At 40.1% G+C, this 27,797-nt stretch overlaps 1 protein-coding gene across 3 annotated transcripts in view; it reads left to right on the forward strand.

Annotated features, from left to right (window-relative positions):
* The first annotated feature begins 2,675 nt into the window (after window positions 1–2,675).
* LOC103187667 (guanine nucleotide-binding protein G(I)/G(S)/G(T) subunit beta-1) overlaps window positions 2,676–27,797 on the forward strand; it is a 33,824-nt gene continuing 8,702 nt past the window's right edge. Inside the window, exons 1-4 of one of the 3 annotated variants that reach the window (XM_007907272.2) lie at window positions 2,676–2,950; window positions 24,194–24,300; window positions 26,569–26,607; window positions 27,335–27,441. In XM_007907272.2, the coding sequence (XP_007905463.1) occupies window positions 24,244–24,300; window positions 26,569–26,607; window positions 27,335–27,441 (203 nt within the window). In that variant the 5' untranslated portion in view covers window positions 2,676–2,950; window positions 24,194–24,243. The other 2 variants (XM_042343583.1, XM_007907273.2) reach the window with 2 other exon arrangements.

Here is a 27,797-nt window from a genome sequence, read left to right on the forward strand (position 1 = left end):
CGAAGAGAGTGACCAATTTTATCTGGGGGATTGTTGGCCAAGATAACAGTATATACAATATACAACAACTGTTCCCTTCTCTTTACCTGAGCAAGCTAGAAATGTTCTAAAAATATGGAACTCACTGATCCGGAGGCCTGTAGGTACAGAAACAATTGGGATGTTTAATAATAATCTTTCAATTTGATATATATCACTTTATCACATTGTCAAGACGTTTCAAAGCGCATCCTAGGATTCTGACTGTGCAGTGCAGTGACTCTGTATTGTTGAAAAAGGAGTTGAAAAACCACAACAACAACAAGATTCCATTTATTAAAAACTCCGCAGAAAAGTGTCCATATCCATTTAGATACAGTATTGTACTATTGAATTGCACTGACAGAACTGAAGCCTTATCAGTTACATACACAATGATATATTTGAATACAATTGCTACCTACATATGGATACCATTTAGTGCAGTTGTTGTATATTGCAACCATCCCACAAGTTGCAACAACGGACAAAAACAACTTGCATTTATAAGGTGCCCGTCACACAGGGTAGGGGGTCCCAGAGCTCTCGACAGTGGCGGAGCACGATCCAGAGGTGACCGTAAGTGCGGTTATAGAGGAAGGTCTTTAGGCGCGACCTGAAGATGGGGAAGGGGGGAATCAGACAGAGGGACAGAGGAGTGTTCCAGAGTTTCTAAATCTAAATATGACAACTCCCCTTTCATTTAGGCCAGTTTGTCTTGATATGGGCTTATCTTTTACAAGCTGTTTAGGCTCTATTAGGATTTGTGCTGTATACAGTATTAGATACAGTATTACCTGAGGCGTTAAACCGGTCATGCTGATTATATCCCTGCAACTCACGGAAAGGTGTGCGACGCATGCACGACAATGTTTCGCTGTACCACATTCATTTCAACAAATAAATTATTATTATTAAACAAAGCGAGATAGGAAACTGCAACTATATGCAGAACTAGTTATTGTTTTTTTCGGAGTCTTGTTGCTCACAGGTTAAAGCGCTCGCCACGCCAGCGAGAGACCTGGGTTCAATACCCGGGCAGGGCGAAACACTGGGCAAGTTTCCTTACTCCGCACGCCTCTGTTTGCCCAGCAGTAAGCAGGAACCCGGTTGTTAGTCGATTGGCGGATCGCTTTTCTCCGGGAGGGGTAATAATTCCTTCCAAAAATAATAACTGCTCACTCAGTCCACAACCAGTTTGTGGGGACGCTGCCGCGCGCCCAATTGGCCGCTTTTGCGTTTCTCCCGCAAAATATACAGTCAATTCCCTTTACAGTGTGTCCCGGGAAGCGCTCCGAGACGTCTCGAAGCCCCCGATGAGGGCCCCGGGTCAAACGTGAGGCATCGTCGTTGTTATTGTGGAGTCCTGTAGCTCAGTGGTTAGAGCACTCGCTTTGCAAGTGAGAGACCTGAGTTCAATTCCAGGCAGAGGGCGAAACCTCGGGCAAGTTTCCTTACTCCACACAGAGCCTAATAATATTCCCTCCAAAACCAAAAACAATAATAAATTGGTCATTTTCAATCCACGACTGTTTGTGGGACATTGCTGTGCGCAATTGGCTGCCGCGTTCGCCCACAAATATACAGTCAGTTCACTTTACAGTGTGTTCTGTGAAGCGCTTTGGGACGTCCTCCCGACGTGAAAAGCGCTATATCAAATGCAAGGATTATTATTATTATTATTATTATTATTATTATCGACTTGGGCTCGGTTTGGCCGGGGTTTCGCCGCAAACCGGACCAAAACCCAGAGGACGCTGCAAAAAAAAAACACACACACAAAAAAAAAAGATATATTATTGGTTTCCCTCCAGGTGGCACATCCAGAGGTGGCAATGGGTTCCTTCCTGCCATCTGCGCCTGCGCGCTCGCTGTCACCCACCCAGACCACCACCACATGGGTCGGGTCGGGTCGGGCGTGTGCGCCTGCGCGGAGTGGGGTGGCCGGTGGCGCCCCCTCGTGCGCCTGCGCGGAGCCCAGCGGCCGCGAGCGAGCACGTACGTACGTACGTCGGCACGTACGTCCTCGTGCGCCTGCGCGGAGTCGAGCGGCCAGCGGGCGAGCGAGCGAGGGAGGGAGCGAGCGAGCGCGTCCTCGTGCGCCTGCGCGGAGTCCAGCGGCCGCGAGCGAGCGAGCGAGCGAGCACGTACGTACGTCGGCACGTACGTCCTCGTGCGCCTGCGCGGAGTCGAGCGAGCGAGGGAGGGAGCGAGCGCGTCCTCGTGCGCCTGCGCGAGTCAGGCGCGAGGGGTTTCCCGAGCCTCGATCGCAGGGGCTGTCGCCGCGCCCATCCGCCCGCTCGACGAGAGGCTGTTTGTGTCTCCATCTAATGGCCGAGAGGAGCCGCGCTCTTTTTTTTACACACACACACACAACACACACGCGCGCACACACACACCGAGGTCCGGTTGAACTGAACTGACGTGACGTGACGAGGCGGTGGTCGAAGGGGCCGACGGTGTTTTTTTGCTTTGAGGCGGAACGCAACCCGAAGGGGAGATCAGAGCGTGAGAGAGAGAGAGAGAGAGAGAGAGAAAAAAACGACGACAAGAAATCAGAGAGAGAAAAGAAAGAAAGGAGAAGAAACGAAAAAGAGAGAGAGAGAAACGAAAAGGGGAGGAAAAAAAAAGCTGCTCGTTTTGTGTGAAGAAGGAAGAGAGGAGGAGTGTGTGAGAGAGAGAAGGAGAGAGAGAGAGAGAAAAAACCGCCCCAACCGCTCAATTCTCCTCACCCGACCGACGGTTGGCAACCGAAGCAGCTCTCCCCCACCTTTACCCCTTCCTTCCTTCCTTCTTCCTTCCCTCCCTCCCTCCTCCCCGTCACACGCCACAAGCGGGAAGGGAGCGAGGAAGAAAGGAGTCTCCCCAACCAAGCGGACACCGAGGGAACGGCGTGAATTCAATGCAACTGGCGGGGAGGAGGAAGCCATTGGTAAGAGAGGGAGAAGGAGGAGAAAGAAGGGAGAGAGAAAATAAGGAGGAGGAGGAGAGTGGGGGGGGGAGGGGAAGGGAGGGGAGAGAGAAGGAATATAATGTCCACCACCACCGCCAGGGTTTTTTTTTGTAAAAAAAAGGGCCAGAAGATTGATAATTCCAATAATAATCCTTGCGTTTTTGATATAGCAACGTATCGTCGTGGCTGAGAGACGTCTGGAAGCGCTTCACGGGATGTGCTGTACGGCGGATTGGCCGTGTCATTTTTTTTTGTGTGTGGGTGTGTGTGTGTGTGTGGGGGGGGGGGGTGGGGGGGCGCAGCGAAAAGAAAGTGTTGGAACAAAGAGGAGGAGGGAGAGAGAGAGAGGAGGAAAAGGGGGTGGGGGAGGGAACAGGCACCGTTTATGTCGGAGGAAAGGGGGAAGGAAGTTGGCACATTTCATTTCATTTCACCCACACAGTGGCTGAGGATGTCTTGAAACAGCAGTGAGAGAGAGAGAGAGAGAGAGACAGAGAGAGAGAGAGACAAAAATCAAAACGTGTCCTATTCTGGGAGGTAATTTCGCGATTTGGTGGTGGGGGAGAGTGTTGTCGAATTGTTCAGCGATCTTGTTTTCTCATCGAGATGTAAGTGCCGGTGGGAAGGGAAAGAAAAGGATGATTATTTGTCTGTTTCTCTCCCCCCCCCCATTGTATTGTAATGATGAATGAGTTCCTCAATCTGGGCCCACACTCCCATCCCAATCCGCACAAACATGGCGTTGATTTTTCTTCTCGCTTCACCCCCCAATCCCCCTCTTTATTCTCAATACGGACGGTTAAGAAAGAGTGTTAAAATCTTGGGGAGGGAGGGGGTAATGCTTGATGGATTTTGGGACTTCTCAGAGCGCTTTTAATAGCAAAGGTCTGTCACATCTGCAAATCCGTGAAATATTTTAGCAGTGACATTTATGATTTATGGGGCAATTTTCATACATATGATTGGATTTTGGGGGCTGCTTCTTATTTGTTTTCAGGGGTGGGTTGGAGACAAAATTCACCCAGTCTTAAGCTTTGCCGCAATAGATTTCATATTGTGCCTTTTATGCATTTTTTTTTCTTGCTTTACCAGTGAAGTGCATTGACTTATTTTTTAACAATGAAGGCAAGGGAAACAAATTACTGATTAACCACAGTAACATACTAAGGCTATTCGGTAATCCTTTCTCCCCCCCTGTAATCTCACCCATCTGTTTTTAAACGGAATGAAATAAGGGTGGGGAGGGGGGTCTTGACCTGATCTGCTTTTTCTTTTGTACATTATCTTGTGCATGTCATGTATGAAATAGCTTATTGTAAATCAGAGAATTGTGGTGGTGGATCTTTATACTTAGGGATAATGTAAAATATAGTTTCTCAATCCAAGGAATATGTTTACTCAAGTTAATTTTAATGTCATCTGGTATTGGAAAATGAAACAGGTGTGGTCATGCTGTACTTGTACGTAAGGCATTCCTGATATTAGCGATGGATGGGTGCTGGTGTTTTTCATCTTATCAGGCAATATCCTAGGTAAATAGATGCATATTGCAAAGTAATGCTGCTATTTTTTAACACATGTTAGATTGAGATGTAGAATTCCAGTATCAGACAGAGTGACCTGTGCCATCTGAGCTATTTTTCACTGAACCTTTGCTCCTTGGGTGTGTGCTTTTCGTCTTTTAATATATTCATTCTAGAGTGGGTAAAATGAGAAATGGTTCCCTAGATTTCTGCCTTATTTAATATTGAACGTGATTGCTTGTTCTAGTTATAACATATATAATAAATTATGCTACAAATAACCATACCCACTGTTGCCTTTGAAGATCAAAAGGCACTTTTTTTTTCATTTCCTCCCCCCTTCTCTGCTATTTGTGAAACAAAAGTGTAGGTGTACTACCTATTATCAGACTACTGCCAGTTCTCTGTAATTGTGCAGTAGGATATGTACCAGATTGGATCTAGGTGACCTTCATTTACTTCCTTTCTCTCTCCTCTTCCCAACCCCACCCCAGCTTTCTCCATTAAAATCCATCAATTGCTGCTTATGGTGAAATCCAGTTACAAACATGTTCTACCATTTGATGTGACATAAAGTAATTGTATGTCTATAATCTCAAGCACATGTGGTAAAGGAGGACCATTTTTTTTCAAGATTGGATGTATCAGAATTGTTTTTTTCCCAGATAATGATGGTGTACATGTTGCTGGACATTTTCTTTGCTGCTGATGGGGATATTTCCCAATGACAGGGAACTCCAAAAAAAATGGTATTGGTGAAATTAGGTTCTGGTCATTCATTGCAATGACTAGAACCTAATCGCAATGTGCCATTGTTTTTTTAGAGAATGAGTGGACTAAAATAATTCAACTGGGATTTGGAATTTTATATATGGAAAAGAATCAAATTCTCACTTAACCGAATAGGAATTACATTGTCTTCGCTTTTTACTTTTTCTCCTTACACCCCCCCACATTCCTCCTACACTTGGCCCACAAAACTTGTACTGATCTGTTTAATTAGTAATTTGGCATTGTGTGTGTAATTTACCATCAGACGTTACATGATCAAAAATTACAGATGGGCTATATTAGATAATGTCTCAAACTTTTGGAATTTGCACGATATGGAATTTATTCAGAACTTTTGATGTACCAAGATTTAGTGCAAACTACTTTTATTACTGTGTTGTCTTGCCAAAAATGGAATGGAAACTATGCAGTCCCATCTTGGCGAACATTTTATGTAGCTATACCGATGAAAGCTTTCCTGAAAGTTTTACCTAAAAATATTATTTGGTTAAGATTTGAATCTTAAGTCATGAAAACTTGTATTGGAAAAATGTGTTCTAGTGTTATTGCAGAGCCAGCTGCAATACAGTGCTACTGTACTTCGTACAATGAATACCTATTTTGTTAGTATAAATGGAACTGCATTGTTGACAAAGCATACTCGTGTAACCGTTTGCAGTCTTTTCTTTAGCAGCTATAAAGCTTGACAAATGCAGGGTGACCAAAAACTCGTGATACCATTACAATGTCTAATACGTCTTAAAGAAATTATATTTTTAGATAATAGGGTAGCTGAAACATAAATATTTTTGGTCACCCTGTGTTATTTCCAGTGGTGTTTACCTGAATAGTATTGATTTAGTTACATATTACCCTCTCGTGCAATGAGTCCTACTTAACAATACATCTCGGCAAACAGTTTTTCCTCCTGCTACATCCTTGGACTACTTTTCCTTATCTGCATGCTTCCTCTCAGCGATGTCATCTGCAGACATGGGGTCAATTTCTACATGTATGTGAATGACATCCAAATCTACTTCTCCTCCAGCTGCGACTCCCAGTCGGATGATATCTTGTCAGACATCAAGGCTTGAACGAGCGCAAATTTTCTGCAGCTGAATGTCGGTGAGACGAAGCCATACTCTTTGACTCCTGTCACTGTCTTCTCTCCTGCAAGTTCTGACCTCCTCACCCTCCCTTGGCTCTCCCTCAGACTCATCATGTGCAACTAAGGTGTACGGTTTCATTCCCAGCTTTCCTTTCTACCCCACATTTGTTCCCTAACCAGGATTGCTTTTTTCCACCTCCTGTCACATTGCTCGCCTCCGTCTGTACCTCACAGTCGACACAGCCGAAATTCTCGTTCACGGCTTTTGTCACTTCCGTACCCACATCACACCAGTTCTTGTCAGACTCCACTGGCTCCCAATTACTGAATGGATCGATTTCAAAATCCTCTTGCTCATTTTCAAATCCCTTCATGCCCTCGCACCTCCCTACCTATACGATTTGCTTACCCCCCACTCTACCATCCGCTTGTTTGGCTCCAGCCTCCTGTTCGTCCCTCGCCCCTTTGCTCCATTATCGGTGGCCATGCCTTCAGCCACCAAGTCCCAAATCTCTGGAATTCTCCCCCTCATTCTCTCCCGTCTTGCCCCCCCCCCCCCCCCCTCCACTTTCAAATCCCACCTAAAGGCCTCACGGGGACGCTAACGGCGTGAAGGGTGCTATATAATTGCAAGTTGTTGTTGCGAATGAAACTTGATAAATACTATTATGTTCAGGTAAGTCATATTTACCTAACTTTGCATTTTAAGTAATGCGTGCTTGACAGAGCAGATACTGTTAATTAATGGTTTAGAATTTCACTCTGTTGGGGTGTTTAGCTTGATTTCCCCCTAGTTTCTTCATTCTTAAGAAAATGTTGACTCGTTCTGAGTGCAGCTCATTAGGCACCAGCAGCCCTGGGCTACCTCATCTGAGAAGAATCAGACATTGTGGGCCTAAATTGTGAGATTTGTAAAGGATTTGTGGATATCTTATGGAAATCTGGAACTCAGCTTGGACACCAATCTCGTGCATATACCAAGGCTGCAATCTGCATGTTAAAAGTATGATCAATGTCAAAATGAATGAAGTTCTCGAGGGTCACAATCGGGGATGGTGGAATTTACTATTTACAAATTCTTTAAAAATCTTAAAATTTAGACAACAAGGGACGCCACAGACGCACCCAATGCTGTCTTCATTTTGTATATGCATGCACCTTCCAGTAGAAGTTACTTAGATTAATGACCAGGATGTGTGGCTGATAATTACCTGTTTCTTAACCCAGGGGTTACATACTGAGCCTGAAATCCTCGTTCTATGGCTCAGTAGCATTTTATACAATGCATTTAATCACTAAACTATCGGGGAAACTCTAAATATGTTTCAAGGATGTTTGTTTTTAAGTTAACGTGGTGTGTTGGTGTCTGCTTGGCAGAGGTATTTGAGCACAGGTATTGTGTAGAGTTTTAAGTTATGAAGTTTCCTCTGTTGCTATCTCTTGTGTTTTAAGTAAGTGTCTTATTTGATTGTTGAGATATTTCCTGTACCTTAGCCTTTGTAAATTGAGTGTTTTTTGTTCTTGTGTTGGTATCAATGTAAACAATTAGAATCTGTTTGTGTTTTTAATCAGTTTACAAAATCAATTTGATATGGAAATCACAACAAATTGACACAATTTGCAATATAACTGGCTTATTGAACTCTTACATTGATTATGCAGTTCTACAGAATTAGAATTACACATTAAAAACTCAAAATAAATGAGTTTAGTATAATGGAGGTATTGGATTACAAGAAAAAATATTTGTACAGTTTTCTAATTTCAGTGGGAACCTATAATTCAATTTATTTTAGTTCTCTGGGTTATTCCGGATTCATGTGTGAATTAAAATGAGCAACAGATGTGGTTTCTGTGTAAGGATTCCTAATAATTTGTTAATGCAACGCAAATTTGCATGGTGGTTGGGCCACTACATCCATTCCCTGTTTGAAATGATTTCTCAAGGTCCAGCGGAATTAAAGCCAATGATCTTTAATTAGGTCTTTCCACAGTGGAGTTGTACAGTTTAAAAACTCCACAATTTGACTGTAATGGTCTGTTATATAATAGTATATCTATACTGATCATAGCAAGTATCTGGGTAGCTTTAAGTGTCAAAATTAAAGTTATTTAAAAAGATGCTCACCTGTTTGGATAAATTCATGCAGAGACAGAATTTGCGTAGAATTGTCGCTAAACGGCCAAGCTTTTTTTTGGGGCGGTGTATATTGTGATAATTGCATGTTTTCAAAAGTGAATGTTGAAAATGAAATTAAATTAACATTTAAGTAGATAAAAGAAACCAAAAAAGGGCACATTTGCAGCTCGTTGCTGTGTTGCCCCACCTACAGATCATAGAGAAAAACTACTGAAATGCAGAACATGACCTGTGTTGGTATTATGATTCTGATACCATGTCACATTTGGCTGGCTGAGTTTAAGCAGTGTTGCAATACCATTTTATTGTTAAAATATTTCTATTTTAGAATGTTTTTTTATTTTGAGGTAGAGATAAAACTCATGACTTTAAATGCGAACACAATCTTACCTGGAGGACTTTGTTTTTTTAAAAAAAACTATTATATACGGTTTCCATCCAAATTGGACTAAAACAATTTACTAAAAGTTTTTTTTAAAAAAAGACTGTTCTTGGTGAACTTGTTAGTACATTTTTCAGGCATGAGTTTAACAGATTGCCCAAATATTTTTTTACTGAGTTGTAAATCTAATGTGCTATATTATTGTTGCAATCAACGAGAACAAATTACATTTGTATAGCGCCTTTCACGTCGAGAGGACGTCCCAAGGCTCTGAAATCTGTGCAGTATTCTAGATTTGTTATCGAAAATGTGTATTTTTGGTTACTTCACCAAAAAAGATTCTGTTGCAATGTCATGTTCTCACTGTAGAGGAAGTCCAAGTGTAACTGCTGAAGTTCTTTTGTGGTGTGATTTTTAAATCAGTTCTGTTTGGCCTTTTCTGTTGCCTGGATAGCTGCCTGCCTCTCAAATGAGAATTGATGTGGGTGGGGTGTGGTCCTTGTTAAGGTGCACAAGTGATAATAGATTTTGTTTAGCAGTATCAAATCTTTGCAGTTCCAAAAATTATTTACTGGTGCTTCTTATCTTGTTATTCCCTAATTGTATTCCAGTTTTGATATTAAATGTTGGAGGAAAAAATATTTTAATTTCTGTCCTGCATTTGATGTCTTATTGTGAGGCAGAAACACAGAAAGTTGGGTTGGGCTAGCATTATGCCAACAGCTTTTACTACTCCATACCATATGCCACCTTTTAAAGACTTAGTAAAATATACACCTAATTCTGCAGCAAGCAGGCTTTTCAGACCTTAATCCAGATTACACGAAATATCATTTGAAAAGATATGGTTTCAAACTGATCCTATTTTAGAAATCACCATTACAGTAAATCTCCATGCTTACTGGCAGAGTTGTTATCCTTACTCAGTACATCTCAATATCATCTGAAAATAAATGAAAGAACCGGCGAATTGAGGAAAAATATGTTGCGTGAGCGGCACTTATTTTTTTTTCTTTTTGGGCCTCTGTGCCATGGGGGATATTTTTGTGTCTGAATCAGGAAGGTGGTTGGTTGCACTTGTGAGTCCAATCTTTCCAGTGGGACCAGGCAAGCTATCATCAGCAGCACTACCTTTCCCCACAGGCAGGAAATGGATAACCCAGGTCCAGGCTGTTTCCCATTATTTAAAGCGATTTAAACCCATTTATGCAGTGTAGCACTTAATGTATTGATGGGATTTTATTGTGCGGTTGCTCGGCCTGCAATTCAGACTGTGATAGATTCCAGTAAATTAAATTGTAAATGCATATATTGCGCACAACCTCTATTAAATAATAACTCATCTGAGATATACAAAGATTCGATATGTTACTTGAAAGATAATACTAATTCATGTTTCTAATTCCTGATATTTTTAAAAGAAATATCAGCGTTTTACTTTCAATGTCAGTACTAAAGTTAGAAATATGATCTGGACCACACTCTAAAATTTAGTTTGCTTAGGGCCTCAGTATTTCTTTATTATGAATCCATAGTTTGAATTGAAGCATTTGCCGAGCGGGCTGGTGATATATTGTTTTCTATGATTGCTCATAGAGAACAATGATTGCAACAATGATCTATGATTGCTCGCTGAAGACTGAAGTTCTTAATGCATTTTTCAAGGATTCTCCTTGATGTAGAAACTATAGTAGAATGAGGTTGTGAAACCTCCCCACGGTGCGTCTAGGTGGCCTTACAGTTCATGCCAACTACTGATTTGTCAGTAACGGTGTACTGCATTATTAATATTCCATTTGGTGCGAGGAAGTGAAGGGATTTAAAAATGAGTGAGAGGATCTTAAAATCGATCAAAATATGGAGCAAATATGGGCCGTATAGGTTAGTTAGTCCCATGTATTCATTTATCACCAATACTGTTGGTAGTAAACTTGAAGTTGTTTTTATCCCCATAACCAAAATCTTTTTGACGTAGTACATTTTTTTCCCTCTTTCTGCCCCACCCTCAACTAGTTTCCACCCTTTACCACCACTTTCCTAAAGATGGTGACTTAAGTGGTGGTTGGCGGTATAGTGTTTTAGAGCTGTGCCCAATCTTTAGAATCGCCCTTGTGTCTTTCAGGGTGGGGGGTGGAGAGGAAGTTTTTCAGCATAAATTGTTGGATAGAAATTGGGGGTAATTTCCTACCTTTCCTCTTCCACACAATCCTCCCCTGCCCCAAACTGAGCATTAACCCAAATATATATGATAGTGCCTCGCTGAGATCTAACGCAGAAGAAATAAAGCATTCAACCTGGTATCTCCCTATTAAATATTAATTATTAATAGATCCTGTGGTGCATTTTTCTGGCAAACCAGTACAGAATACCTATCTGTATTTTGCTACATTTAAAAACAGAATGCTTTGCATATGTATGATTTGCTACGTTTTTCTTGTGTGAGGAAAGTAGTAATCTAACTAACAATTGGCTATGGATGACGTGAAAAATTTGGATCATTTGGTGATATTCGGTCATTAAACTATCCATTTTATGTTTCCCTGATGAAACAGAGAGCTTAGGTGTTGAACAAGATCCTAAAACAAATCAGAACTGTAAGTTACGGACGAGTTGAACTATTGTCCAATTTTTCTCATGGTAAACAAGACGAAAGCAAATAAATCGGTATGTTGCTTGTAAGTAAAAGGAAGGGTTGAGCATCCTGAGGATGCTGCTAGTTGTCTGATTGTTCCACTTTTCAGGGACATCCTGTGAAATGAGGCTTGTGATCGGTTTTTAGTTGTTTTGCAGTGCATTCATGAGGCTCAACATTTGTTTGTCAGCCATTTTACAGTACTGTACCTAGATTTTGCTAAATTAATTTGCATGTAGATTATTGTGCAAGTTTATTTTGAGTGCCTTGGAGCGTCCTCCTGACATGAAAGATGCTATAGAAATGTAATTTGTTGTTGTTGTTCAATACTATATTAACGTACCCATTTGAAAAAGCAGGTGCTTGATAAGCTTTTAATTAATGAAGGAATTATGGCACGAGGGACATGAAGTTCGAAAAATCCTCCTAAGGTCTTCAAAGGGGTTTCTGTAGTGTTTCTAAGATATTACTGTAATACATTTTACATACATGAAACATTTTTTCTTTTCTTGAAGACTGGGCCGTGCATTGGTTTAGGAGGAAGTATTTCATCAAATTTGTTTTTGCACCTTTTTTCAATGTGAATTGATGTCTCACACAAGATGTGTTGTTAGGTGTGGCTTCCTTAAAGCTGTACAAAAAGAAAAATAGCTGACTTTGATTGCTTAAAACTGTGCGGTGAAGTAATCTGGAACGGTATTTACTGTAGGCTTTCCCACAACCGATGTGACTTCTAATATGATTTAGATTTGTTTTGGTTGAATTTCTGCAATGTGCGTAATGGACCCTGGGCTATATAGAATTCTTACATTAAATTGGATTTTTAAGAATTCTTAACTGAATTTAAGCTTTAGAAAAACCATGCATTAGTAACAGTGTGAACCTGTTGCCCTTGTTTAAAAACAGTTTGTACAGAGGTAGGGCATCATCCAAAGGCTCGGTTTAGCTGAGTGCTTCATTTGACTTAGATTTTTAAACCGTTACTGTTGTCTCTTGATCTTGGCAAGACACACCCAGATATAGTTCCTGTTTCTTTTCAGTTGCACTGAAGCAGACTTCACTTATTCCAAAGTAAAGCCAAATGTGTTTTTTAAATATAATTTTAAGGTATAATATCTTTAATTTGCTCATTCTAATCATTTGGATATGTGGCAGATTAGTTCTAAGCATCGTACAATACAATTTGCATTTCTATAGTGCCTTTCATGTCGGGAGGACGCCTCAAAGCGCTTAAGCGATTAATGCTAAATGTGTGGTCCAACAGTCTGTTCTGTGTTGAATTGTCATTGCTATTGGTATTGTCTAGTAGAAAGATGTGATATAATAGGGGTTTCTGTTTTTTTAAAAAGGATTTATTTTTAGTAATTTTTGAGTGTTTATAACTCAGTGTTTTGGGGGCTTTTGTTACTGTAATGAGAAGGCAAGCATACGCAAACAAAGTGAAGAGAGACACCCTTACACATGCACAGTGCCTTCCTCTCCTCAATCGCTTCACCAGATGCACCTGTACATAAAGAGGAGAGAGAAAGGTGGAGAGCGACATATGCACAGTTGGCACACCAAATGAGAGCAAGAAAACCTCATCTAGGAATCGAGTAAGCATTTTATTGGATTTCAATTTTTGTATTGGGAGTGCTTTAGCATTTTTTTGATCGGTTAAAAACGAAAATCAGAAGCCCTAGATACAATATAGAATTTGATTTGTTACAGTTATCAGCTTCTCATTGATGTTGGAAACCTATTGTGCAAGATTGGATGGGGTCACATGGTGCTCTATGAAAGTTTGGGACCATTCTGTAATCAAATTCGACCATATGAGATAAACCACTCTCTGTAGCAACTCCGAAAGCCAGGAAATTTTTCTGGCTCGATCAGACGTTCAACCTCTTATCAAACCTCGCAGCTCAGTTGGCTCTTTTTCTGGTTCTAATTAGCACTGAAAGAAGTCACTAAAATGACTAAGACATCAGAATTGATACAGTAGTTTCCTTTCACTGATCATTGATGGCCTTAGTGTATGATGCCATTTCTGATGTTAGCACTGCCTGACACTGAATCAGAAATAGAATCAGTGGCTATCCTCCTCTGTCTCTAGGGCCACAAGGATCAACTTCAATTGCTATGGTCTCTTTACAGATGCTGTTTCTGTAAACAAGTTACTTTGTGTTGAATTCTTTCGTTATGCTTTGCCTCAGCGCTTCTTCCTTGAGTCAGAGAACAAAGAATGCTCTTCAGAATAAGGCCCTGTATACAGTAGAATGAGGAACATCAGCTGACTAAAATGGCAATAGGATGCTCAAATTGCATAAGCAAATTCCTGTTGCCTCTTGAAGAGTATAGTAAGTTCCCTCCAATAAGATCTTGCAAATACCACTTGTCCGATCTTCCATATCCCTAACAAAAAAAAAGTAACAATTAACAAAAAATTCCTTTGATAAATTTGTCGGTGAATTCTGAAATGTCTGGTTAGCTAGTAAACAGAGTTAACATTTTAAGTAGTGATTGTACTATTGCAGATGGCAACTTAATGCAAATGAGTAATCAGACGCATACACCCTTAGTGTTTTCCAATAAAGAGTCTTTGTTTTTTTACTAGATGATTCCTTGAACACTGAATGCCAGTTCCAGTGGAAAAGGAAATTGCAGTTACGCATATACTCTGTGTTCCTTTCTGAACATCAAGACATTATATTTTTCTTATTTCAACGGATGACTTAAAATAATAATCCTTGCATTTGATATAGCTCCTGATCATGTCTACAAGACATCTCAAAGCGTGTTACAGAATATACTGTAAAGTGAATTGGTTGCATATTTTGTGGGTGAAATGCAGCAGCCACTTGCACACAACATCGTCCAAAAAACAATATGAAACAGGATAACCTGAGTTCCAGCAGAGCTATTTGACTCCTAGAGCATTTAAGGTTGAATCAAACTAAGCTTTTCAAATTCAGCCAACTTTAATAAGCTATAGCTCTTCTGGTTACTACAGCAACTAGACTGTAAGGGGAACACTAGGTGGTAATGGAGCAGCCAATTAAAAGGCAACAGTAACATCTGGAGGAATCATCAGCCTGGGCAATACACTCCTAACTGATTGTACCTGCTGCTGCTTCTAAGTGCCTATTTACTAGAGATATCATTTTCAAAATGAGAAGGGTTTAAATCCTGAACTGTAGTAAAATATTAGTGGGAAGGACTTAATTCCTTCAGGACCTTGTCGACAGTTGGCAAAAGTTTTTAATGGAATGCACCAATATCATGGATTTGCTGTTTTTCTGGCTCGCTTCTATAGATCACCGATATATTGATATTCAAGAGTTCCATTCCAACCATGCATCTCTGGAATTTCCAAGTGTAGGTGGAATGCATGAAATTCTCAGATTGGTTTGGATACTCTTAAACACGGTGATGGGTTTCCACATGCGCTGTCTGATACCCAGCTGGCAAAAAAAAAAATCACCAACAAATTTGAGGCAAAATTCCTCTGGTTCTGAGGATGTTGAATGCCTTCCAGGTCCTTTGGCTCTCGGCTTGACTATTTGACAGTTTAGATGCATATGTGGCTTGGAATTAGATTGTTGCTAATAATTCCACGAGCTGGGAGCAGTAGACTTTGTCGTATTCACCAGTTCGTAAGAATTTGCTTGCCTAACCTTCACATTTAACTTGAGGTCGTGCTTATTTTCTTTGGCATGAGCCAGGCTTACCAATCATTCTATTGTAGTTACTATTGCCTTTTTATTTTACCAGTTAGGTTACTCTACAGACTGTGTGTATATGAACTACTTCAAGTTGCTTGAATAGACCCGGAGAATATGAATTCATAAGAGATTTGAGCGGAATGCCTCAGGGAAGTAGATGTATTCCCACGTCACACTTCAATTTGAAATAAAGGGGCATGCCATTGCGAAACTCTTTGACTGAAAGAAATAAAAAAAATTGGGTCAGGTGTCTTTGGTGGAAGGTTCCTTGCCCTAAATGGGTAACCTTGAACAGAATAACTCTTGCCAGTATGATGTGCAGCCTTGGTAATCTGTCTGCAGATGGGGCTAGTTATGAATTTCAGGTGTCACATTAAATCTAATTTAAATTTAAGAGGTTCTTCTCCGGTATGCACCTCTTTTGGGGATTGGGCAGAAAACCCAAACATCGCTCAACGTACTCTAGCAGCGGAGACGCAGAATTTTTGGAGCACATTTTATTCTGTTAGCAGCAATCAGGGTTTCGCATCTTTTTTGAAGCGAAACCTGCTGGGCATCGGGGACAAAGAAAGAAGATTATCTCAACTTGTGGAAAAGCCAAGTGCAATCCTGACCATGAATTTTTGTCCAAACAAGTTTCCTTGTTTGGTGAGACCCTTCTTGAATGTGGGCAGGCAACAAGCAGTGGTGAGAAGTGGAGTCCTGTAGTTCAGTGGTTAGAGCACTCGTTTCGCAAGCGAGAGATCTGGGTTTGACAAATATACAGTCAATTCACTTTACAGTATTTTCTGTGAAGCACTTTGAGACGTCTAGAAGACATGAAAAGCGCCGTGTCAAATGCAAGGAATATTATAAGGGTATAGAGGGCTGGCTAGCTAACTCAAGCTTCTAAACACCCAAGGAGCATTCAACATGGGGACATTGGCAAAACCACAAAAATGGGTAAACAGTTTGTTCTCTCGGCCAACAGATTCCACAAGACATAGTTCCTTCCTTAATGTGCTTTGAGAAGTGTTTGTGCTGTGGTTCAAATAGTCCATTGGTTAATCTTGATGCAAACAATGTATAACTCCCGGACATCGCAGATGGCTTAGTAATATTTGGGTCAACTTTCTAACCCTGGATGTGCATTTCTTCTATCCTCTTTAATTTATTTTTATCTCAGTCCAGTTTATTAGCTTGTATTCAGGAGACCGAGAGGACACTCTAGATGTAAGCAGTGAATGCAGACGTCCAGCCCCTGACATTGAGAACTTACAAGGTGAAAGCCTTATTTAGCTCTATGGTTGCTTCAATTAAAGCACAAAACTGTACAAATTTATATGTACTATAGACTAGAGGCCATTGCTTGTTCAGTCCTGCTCTTTTCAGTTCCCCGTCTGAGCCACATTGGGCAGGAAGGTATTAAATGGAGGCCTCTGGCTCTGCATTTCGCTTCTCTTTTTTGCTTTTACCCCCCCCCCCCCCCGCAATTCAGGATACAGACCCACTTATACAAGTACAATTCGCATGAATTAAAGATTTTGTGCCCATAATTTATCCCCTAACTTTTACCAAAATCACACTTTGAAAGATCAGCCTCTATTACCTTTTAATTATTTGAAATAGTAAATTAAAGTTCTATTTTATAAATTTAGATCTCTGAGTCAGCTACATGAGTATTATTTACTGATGACCGGAAACTCGGGAACGCTCTTCCTCTTACCCTCCGCCTTGCTCCTTCCTTCCCCATCTTCAGATCGCGCCTGAAGACATTCCTCTTCAACCGTGCCTTTGGTCACCTCCCCCAGCTCGGCGTTGTGCTCCACCACTGTCAAGCGCTCTGGAGCACTACCCTGTATCACGGTGCTATAGAAATGCAAGTTGTTTTGGGTGCATTTGAAATGCTTCTTGGGTGGAACAGTTTCGGTAGGAGCAGTGGGTCCGGCTGACGTGCTTATTTTCATTCCACATCTTGAACGTTCAAGAGCTGAACTGTAGTTACCTTGACTTAAATGTAGCAAGAGAGCCATTTGGAGTACTTGTTACACCATACAATACCTATTATCTCATTGTAAGCAAAGTATTCAGCATAGAAAGATTGTTGGTTTATCATGTCTAATCAAACCAATCCTTCTTGAAGTGTGTGATTCATTGTACGTGGAGGGCAAAGAACATGGAAACAATTTCACCGCCCAGTTCTCTCTACTCCTAAAGCAGTGTTTTGTGCTGGAGTACAGAGGTCGAAACACAGCCTTGCTTGATGGGAATCTGAAATGGAGAAAATAGTGAAAATTTGCCACAATTCAGTCAGCACCTGAAAGAGAGATTGGCTCTCATTTCAGGTGTGGCCTTTTTAAAAAGATTACTCAGCCAGTTTGATACATACTTAAACAGTATCACACTCAATAGTTTAGATACTGAGGATTTGCTAATGCAGAGAATCTGAAATGCAGTATGAATTCTGTTGAAACCCATGAATGATCCGGTCAGTTGGTGCATTTTACTATTGCCCCCTATTGTGGAGTCCTGTAGCTCAGTGGTTAGAGCACTCGCTTTGCAAGTGAGAGACCTGAGTTCAATTCCAGGCAGGGCGAAACCTTGGGCAAGTTTCCTTACTCCACACGCCTAATAATAATCCCTCCAAAAATCAATAATAAATTGGTCATTTTCAATCCACGACTGTTTGTGGGACATTGCTGTGCGCAATTGGCTGCCGCGTTCGCCCACAAATATACAGTCAATTCACTTTACAGTATATTCTGTGAAGCGCTTTGGGACGTCCTCCCGACGTGAAAAGCTCTATATCAAATGCAAGGATTATTATTATTATTTTATTGCAGTGGATGAATACGAACAATACAAAAATAACTGAAAATCTCACCTAGATATTTGAGAATACAGATTTTGTAGAAAGCTTGAACCTTCAGCTGAACTTTGTCGATTAATTACTGCGAGTGGAATGAGATGGCTATCTGCATTAATAAGATTTCTTTTTATTTAATTAGCTGACTTGAATGTTAATTAAACTTATCTTTTTGCATAGATTGAATTAGCCAGGCGTATGCTACTAACAATAATGATTTCTTTATGTAACTAAAAATTTAGGGTTTTGTGACACAAAGGACATGGACATTTATAAATTAATTTCTGGATTCTGTTTTTCAATACTGTCGCTCTTAAGAAATTTCTGTTGAGGTTTACTTTTATGTGCATTTAGTCTCAGTAACAGACCCTGAGGATAAATGTTTGGTTAAATGTCCAATAATCTAAGTATAATGTGAGAAAGTGAAGTCATGGTTGAGCACCATTTGGTGAATATATATCGATGATTTGGAACTAATTCATCTATCGAAATGTCAGTTCAGAAAAAGCTGATGTGCTTTATCCATAAACTAACTTCTTTATAGATGTATAATTTCACCTTTCCATTCTCTTCACCTGTCTTCCCTTCACCTAGCTTTCTCTTCTGAAACTATTCACACATTAATGTGTGGTTTTTGGGTATGACAAGTGGCTATTATGTTTCAGACTCTACCCCAAATGAAGGGCCCTATATAAATACAAGTTGTTGAATTCATTTTATTATTTTTTGATTTCTGAAGTGCAATGTTACATTTTGGATTTTTACATTCTTTTTGCATACTATAGTGGGTTATGTCCTGCAAATAAATGGACCAACTACTACTTTCTTACGGATGTTTCATGGTTTTAAGAGTGTGAATTATTACCCCCAGAAAAATGATCCGCCAATCAACTAACAGCCGGGTTTGTTCTTACTGCTAGGTAAACAGAGGCATGTGGACTAAGGAAACTTGCCCAACATTTTGCTCTGCCAGGAATTGAACCCAGTTCTCTCGCTTGCAAGGCAAGTGCTCTAACCACTGTATTTTCAGGATCCACACACATTTGGTTACAGATGTACCAATCTCAGCATCTGGCTAGAGTCTGAAAATTCTGTCTAGATGTGAATGATAATAGAATATTACCACTTGTTTTTCCATCACCTTTTCTGTGTTGCTCTAATCATCAGTTAATTAAAAAGCTGAAATCTGTTTAATATTTGCACCAGGATTATTTTTAAGAATAAGGGCGATTAGGTAGAAACTTACAAGGTAAGGTAGCTTGCAGGTGTAAAAAAAACTCCAATTTGAACACAGTTGTTTCAGAGATGTCAAAATGTGGCACTCGGTTGAGGTATATTTCTACAGAACTTAATGTTGCTGTGACCTCATAGCAACCCATAATCATGCTGGAAGTAGCTGGACAGAGTAGATTTCAGTGGCACCAAGCACTGGAATGTGTATTGGTATAGACAGTTTCAACTACAACAACAAGATTACATTTGTATAGCGCCTCTCATGTCGGGATGACGTCCCAAGGTGCCGGACAGAGTACAGCATTTCAGACCTGAGAAGGGGTCAGGGGGGGAGAAGTGGGGTGGCCGATAGCATGGTGGAAGAGGAGGGTCTTGAGGTGGGACTTCAAGGAGGCTAAGGAGAGGGCGAGGCGGAGTGATTGGGGGATGGAATTCCAGAGGTTGGGGGCAGAGTGGCTGAAGGCTCTCCCGCCAATGGTGGAGCGGGTGGGTCGGGGGACGTGGAGCAGGCCGGAGCCGGCTGAGTAGAGGGATAGGGCGTTAGGAGGTCGCAGAGGTAGGGTGGGGGCGAGGCCGTGGAGGACTTTGTAGGAGAGGATCAGGATCTTGAACTGGATCCTCTGAAGGATAGGGAGTCAATTGAGTCAGGTGAGAATGGGGGAGATGGGGTCACGGAGTTTGGTGCGGGAGAGGACACGGGCTGCAGAGTTCTGGATTATCTGCAGCCTGTGGAGGGAGGAGTTGGGAAGGCCGACAAGCAGGGCTACCATTTTGATCATTCCCAATGGTTGCCATCTCCTTCATATATGCTTTATACATGCAATTGAGCAAAAAGCAAGCCTGTTGAGAAATACAACAAAATGTTCTCAATATACGATTCTTCAGATTGAGTGTCAGGCAAAACAGAACCGTGGGGATTTAATTAGAAGCACTCTGCAATATGCTTGGCTGCCAGTACTGTGAAATACTCTGTTTATATTACAAGATAACGACAACAGCACACAATGAACATATGCAATTTATAAATCGATTGTTGGACTGCTGAAGCTTTCCTGAACTCTGAAATAGATTTGAGCAAAATAAATGTAAAATAAAAGTTGACCAGATCAGATGGGGCATGTTAAAGAGGGGTGGTGTTTAAATATTTTTTCCCCTCTAAATTTTAACAGGCATACTAGAATACTAGGCTCATTAGCTCAGCTTTTTATAGAGGTAATGCTAGGTAAATTAAATGCCTCTATAGACGAGGAGTACTACATCAAAAAGATTGGGTCAGTGCCTCCAAAGAGAGAAATGCTGCCTTTCAGCCGAACCTGTGGATGAGCAATCTGTGATGTGGATTAACATTGCTGGCCTGTGTAGATGTACCCCAGAGTTCAGCAAAAATTTGGCAGTACAGAACAGTCAGTGTACAACTTGCATCTGTGCAGTTTATGGTTGCTGCTGTTATCTGGTAATTTTAAACGGGAAATTCCATGATGCTGGCAACCCAGCATATTTCGGAGCGTTTCTAATTGCATTCTGTCCTCCACTTGATCTTAGTCATCAGGGGCATTTGTTGTATTTCTCAACAGACGTGCTTTCTACTCGGATGCACATGTAACAGTATATATGAAGGAGGTGGTAATTATTGGGTTGCCGTTATTGGAATCCAAAATGGTAATAGTTTCACTAAACGTGTTGTAGTGCAATATATTAGAACCATGTTACGTAGTAGTTGGAACTCCTAAAGCCCCAACTGGCCCTATAATGAGGCATGTTACCAGTCAGTGCTTCACTTCCTGATGTCACTAACCGCGTCATTTTGGGTACCTGGCTCCGTCACCACCTTAACAGGCCAGCAATTTGGGCAGAGCAAGTTAACATTTAGCCTCCATATTGCAGCTTGTTTTCTTTGCAATGTGGATTCCTGGAACTAGCAAAACAAGATTGTTGTTATGGCAGCGATATAGAAATTAAATTTCAACTTGTTGACAAAATCGGTTGTCAGGGTGTGCAGCTATTCACTCCTGTGCCAAGCAGAAAAGATTACAGCCAATGAGGCTGGAAATCACACAGGCGGGCAAGAATTTAGTTTATAGTTCTGCCTTTTGGGTCAGTGCTGTAAGATAAATTACCTGTAGAAATGTGGAGGCGAATGCAATGCCATACATTATTGTATCACGCCCTTCACATAAAAAACAATTTGAAGCGCTTTAAAGAATTAGATTAATCTGATCTGAAATGAATGGTGTTATGTAGAACTTGCAGCTGCAAATCACGACAGTATGAAATGAGCAAAGAGATCACAACTTAGAAATTTATTTGAACAGTATGATGTCACTGGATATTAAGAGTGGGAACATGTTCCTTTAATCTTTCCTCGTTAGCTCAAGTCGCACCATAAACCCCTAAGCTCCTAACCTGCTTGAGGTCAGCTACCGGAACACAGATCTGGGGTCAAACCTTCAAGGTCTAGATTGTGGCATTGCAAACTACCATCAGGAAATATTTCTCTAGCATTTTAAATAAAATACACCCTCTTAACAGTTTTAAATGAATACAGCATTATACAGTAACAACATAGTGAAAGTATCTGGAGAAAATGTTAGACTGTAGAGGACACTGATTCGAGCCAGTCATTAATAATAATAATAATAATCCTTGCATTTGATATTGCACCTCATGTCTTTGCGACCTCTCCAAGCACTTCACAGAATATACTGTAAAGTGAATTCACTGTATATATAATAGTTCGATTGTGAATCCGGCATTATTTCTGTGAGTAAGCTTGATCACATTTTTATTTTTATAAAAAAAATAGGTTGATGGAAATGTTGCAAAGATGATGGTCACTACACTGGCATTATTTCACTTAGCAGGCCTTAACAGCACTATAATATGGTAAGGATTGAATTTGACCTCCGTTGTGTACTGAAACACTCCAGAAGCACAAGCTGCTGAGAAAGTTAAAGCAGCATTGTAAGTGAAGTAAGCAGTGCAATTAGAAACGACATACAGGTCATTCATTGAACACCACAGTAAATAGTACTGACAGGCTGATGGATTAGGATTTTATTTTGATAGCATTAACGTTGGCATATTTTCATAAAAAAGATTAAAGGATTGGGTGTCATCGCCTTGCCACAGATCTAGTTTAGAGAGCTAGGCCAATCAGTATTCAGATTGAAAGCCAGTTTGTAGTTAATAGATTAATTCAATGCATTTTCAATTTGCTTCTGGTTCACCTGGACGTTACGTATACAGGTTGGTGAGTAGACAAGTGTGCTAATTTTATCCATGATTAACTTTCATTTACGCACCTAACATTTTCATCAGAAGCTACAAAATAATTTTTTTAATTGTTCTGAACAATTAACCACAACATTGACCAACAACTAGTGCTGCTGTGAAAATGTAGCTCGTCTCCGGGGAATGAATATTTAACTGGAAAAATGCACTGATGCTTGAAAAGTAAGATTCGCCACATTAGTTTGCAGAGTTCTTTGAACAAAGGTTTTTTTCCCTAAGTAGTTGACGGATAGAAAAAGTGCAGATTTATTGCTGGTTTCTAAGATGTCCAATGCATACTCTTTATATTGCTGCATCTGGCTAAAAGGTGTCGAGTATAATTTTGATTGTGATTTTGTGAACATCCTCACATCTCCTCTCCTCCCTTCCCAGTTATCCCCTTGGTTATAAAGACGCTTTGAGACATTTGGTCACCACACTCAAAGACCTGCTCCTTTGCCTCCCTTCTTGGCAATCCCGATTCGTCAGAGAAGCGTTTTGAGACTTTCATCGTATGTAAAAGGCACTATATTAGGTGCAGGTTGTATACGTTTTAGTGTCGTTGGAAGTGACAAAATTCTGAGTAGGTGAGCTCTCATCTTGGATAAATGGTTTGGATTGAAAACCACATACTTATGAAATGTTTTTAACTTTAAAAGAATTGCCTACTCTTTATATTGAAAGGATGCAAGAAAATTCGAGCTCTTGAGTTTCATAGTATGTAAGTATTTTCGGTGCAAGTAAGGATAGAGAATTACGTCATCTATTTCTGTTTTCCTGTGGTAGAGTGCTAGAAAGCAATTCCCCAGAATAAGATTACATTTTATAGTTTGTTCCTGAATGTATGAAAGGCAAAATGACTATTAAATCGGCACTAGTTCTATTTAAATTACAGGTTATTGTCGGCTTAATATGAAAAGGGGTAATAGTGTGAATGCTTGCAGTTGAGTGGCTGACAACTGGATTTGGGTCACGGATTGTGGTGGGATTATATAATCAGCGTTTTTTTTGTTAAATCCGATTTTGCTGAGCAGCTGAATCAACACTCCACCTAAGTGAAGGACATTGCTGGGAAAATACACTTAGGGATTCAGTTAGACTATAGCAAAGCACTTAGGACTAGGATATATGTTTTTTTTAAAAAAACTCACAGAATTTTTGTACGTATTTCATAACTGAAAGGGTTAATATATTATCCATTTCATCTTGAAGATAATTTTCTTACCGGAAAATAATGCAATACAGATCTCCGCCTAAAAACTTTACACGTTACAGCAGTCTATTTGCATATTAGGTGTCGGAAAGAAACCTTGTATTCAGCATTTAACATTTTAATAAAATAATGTCACTTTTTGTGTATATTTAGCAGGTCTGCCTAAAGTATGTTTTAATCCATTTAGTATTTATCTCCGCTCAGTTCAGGTTACCTTGTTGTTTCTACTTTTTTGTTTAATTTTTCTTAAAGCACTTCATTTCTAAACCTTCTCTCTTTCCTCTCTCCAACCCCTCCCTCCCACATATTTAAGCACATTTTAGTCATAAAGAGTTTTTGGTTGGCAGAATGAATTCTCAATATTGTAAGCATCTTGTGACTTGATACTGCTCTGCCTTTAGATCTCGTGAGTGTCCGGTGGAGGCAATAAAGCACACTTCAGTACAGGAAAATGAGTGAGTTGGACCAGTTACGTCAGGAGGCTGAGCAGCTGAAGAATCAGATCCGAGTAAGTATCAGTTCCCTCATTCCCTCATTAATTACAGAATTTAGTTACTGTTTAGTTGGAGTGCAGATTTCATTAAACTTGAAAATAACAGTATTTTTGTGCATTGGAGCACTTTAAAGTAGTACAGTGTAGGTTTGGGTGTAGTTTTGGGACGTCCTCCCGACGTGAAAGGCGCTATACAAATGTAATCTTGTTGTTATTTTGTCTAACCAATTCTTTATTTTGACCTTCCTGTTCAGTGAAGAGGCAGGTAGAGTTTGGTAGGGATCATGCAACTTCTGCAAAATGGCCACTTGTTCACCTAGCAGTTGCCCTGCTCCTCAATAGTAGATAGAGCCTTTAGCCTGTCTGTAATAGAGGATTAGGAAGAAGAGCAAATGAAGTAAACAGAAAAATAAAAATGAACCTCTTAATATAGCTTTTTGCTAAGATTGGACAATTTTCCATGCAGCAATTTTCCAACTTCTCTCGAGCAAGCTTGATTTAGTCAATTTTAAGCATACTATTTCTTTGATTGTTTTCTTAATTGTAAAACCCACCCTGTTTGATCAAGGGATTTGCATGCCCTTTATACAGGGTTGTGATCATCAAAAAGTCATAGTAATGATCTGCTCTAGGACTTTTCTCACAAAAAAGCTAAATCCAGTTCTGTCTTACTCAAGTTACTGAACCACACAGTTGATTTGTTCTGTGTGTCCTAGATTCTTTTTGTCATTCGCCATTGCATATGAGGAATAGCCCATATTATGTGTTTACCAACCTAGTCTGTAGAATAAAATTAGAAAGAATAAAGAACTTGCATTCTTGTAGTCAAAACATTCTAAAGTGCTTCAGATGGAGTTGCTGTCGAACGTAGTGACCTTGTTTAGCAAATTAGTTTTCAAACAATGTGCATACATTTGCCAATAACCTCTTGCGTCAGTATTTTGTCCTTTTGCCCTTTCCCCTCAAATTAGTAATTACTCAATGGACTGGTTAATTTATTAGTGAACTGGTTGCGACACTTAAAACATTACTAGATCCAGCGCAGTCCTACAAAAAGTTTTTCAAACAAAATTCTAATGTCCTGGAAGCTGATCAAAGATGGTACAGAGATATTTTTGAACCCATGTTTGCATTTTCATTCTCAATTTTCTACAGTATTTGAGTGAGTAGAATTGGGAGGGTGGGGAGGGAGGAGAAGTCCAGAATGATGGAAAGTAAGGAACATTGAATTCTTATATTTGTTATTAATTTCATCTTTTGCCAGCTTCACACACAAGCAAATAATGAGAGTTCATCTATTGGGTTCTACTAGTTCACTACCTGGGTTTTAAACATTTTCAGCTGGAAATTATCAAATCTAAATTAATTGCTTGAAAGCAATGCTGAAGTTTTAATATTTTTGAGTTCCTGACAAGCTCAGACTAATAAGCATTATCTCCGCGTGCGAGAATAATGGGCGATGTGGGATTTAGTGTACATCTGTAGACAGAGCAGAATCTTTGCAATTCAATATAAATTGTTTATGTTTAAAAATGTCTTGTGTTTTGAGAATGGGCTGCCCCAGTTATTTATGTTGTGGAAGAGTAGTTTGTGGGCATTGTAACTGCTTTGGTTTGGGTCAAAAGTATGAGTGTACAACTCATTTTCACCTACAGATTTGAGATTCCTATCAATGTCATTTGAGGGCAAACTAATTCTGGCTAAGAGAGATGAGCTCTAATGTAGAAATGATATCCTTTTCTTTGTTTAGTTTGCATTGCAACAATTTCCGTTGCTCATTACCATTATTTTTGCTAAATCTGTAGGCAGAATATAGAAGAGCCCTATTGGAACACTATTAATGATAATTGCATTTGAAAATGCCTTATTGCATCATGGAGGCATCTCAAAGTGCTTCACAGAATAAACTGTAAAGTGGAGCGACTGTATTTTGTAGTTGGAGTCCAAAAAAAATCAGCCAGCCGTATAGTGGAGCCGATCAGCAATCGGCACTTCTGCATCTTAAAGTCGAGAGATCTTGTGGCTGTTCCCCTTTTCAAAATTAGATTGACTTAGATTTTGCGGACAGTTGATTTTGAAATACTGCTGTGCAGCTGCGATAGTTCAAAACATTCCTTGGGTTTACATTTATGCCGTATAAACTTCTAAACCATTTCTTATGTATGTTGAGATGTCTCCAAATCCCTGATTGTCCAGCACTTGGGACGTCCTCCCAGCGTGAAAGATGGTATATAAATGTAATTTATTATTGTTTATTCATGGTTCTGTTTTTTTTATTATTAGGATGCCAGGAAAGCATGTGCAGATGCCACGCTGGCCCAGGTAAGGAAATTTTAGTTAAGAGGTTTTGATCCCTTAGATATCTGTTCACAATTGAGGATTTGGGGGAATTAAGTAGGAAGAAAGGTATTTCCACTGGTCAGTGAGTCAGCAACTAGAGGGCAATAAATTTAAGACTAAAACGAAAAACGAAGGCAGAGGTTTGAATTGGTTTTACACAGAAGGTTATTAGGTCATGGAATGCTTACTTAAAACTTCAAGCTAATCATAGGTTTGCAATAGTCAAGTCTATTGTCTTCTAGCAACTTTACTGTCTTCCCAAACTGGTAATCTCATTCTTTACACCGCCTGGAATGAGATCTGAAATAATGAATTCAAGTGCCAAAGCACGAATCGAACCTGGGATCTTCCGTTTTTTGTGGCTTATTGGTGCGCCATACACATTAGGCTAATGGAGGATTCATAAACAAAACCATTTCTTATGTTATTTGAGTTTAATATAAATGCTCCCTTTAAATATGTGGGGTTATTTACATTGCTGATGGTGGAAGTAGGAAACCCAACAGGTTTTGGTGGCTCTACTGAACAGATTCTTGGTGGGTGAAATACCAAAGCTGGTGTATCCGGATCCTGAGAAGGTTTTCCAGTAACTTTGTACTGTGGATGTCATCAATCGTATCGTGTGTTTGTGGGGGGGGATTTTCCTTGTGAAATAAGTTCTGATCTGATTTCTCAGATGTACAACTTGAGTTTTTTTTTCCTGTTTCAGATCACAGCTAACATTGATCCTGTGGGTCGAATTCAGATGCGCACTAGACGAACACTACGAGGCCACCTCGCTAAAATTTATGCAATGCACTGGGGCACTGACTCCAGGTTTGTACAGCACCAGGCCTTTTCTCAGCACTGTTGTTTAGCAGAGCAGTCAACCTAGGGTTTAAAAAAAACTCATTAATAATCTATTTTTGAGGATGCAACGATTCTTAAGATTGGCACAGCACCATTTGAAATTGGATCTTGGTTGCATCTATCCTCATAAGACTTCTTTGCACTGTCTGACTCTAGGGAATGAGACTGTAGTACACAACATGAACTGTTGTTGTTCTGTAAAAACACTTGCGTGATGTTCACCTTTATTGAGTTTGGAGTAGAGTGCAATTTCCACCATTATCTTCAATGCTTTTAGCTGCCAGTAGCATGTAAAATCTAGTCATCTCTTTCGTACTATGTTA

This window comes from Callorhinchus milii, unplaced genomic scaffold (assembly GCF_018977255.1).
Source record: "Callorhinchus milii isolate IMCB2004 unplaced genomic scaffold, IMCB_Cmil_1.0 Scaffold24, whole genome shotgun sequence".
NCBI classification, from domain to species: Eukaryota; Metazoa; Chordata; class Chondrichthyes; order Chimaeriformes; family Callorhinchidae; genus Callorhinchus; species Callorhinchus milii.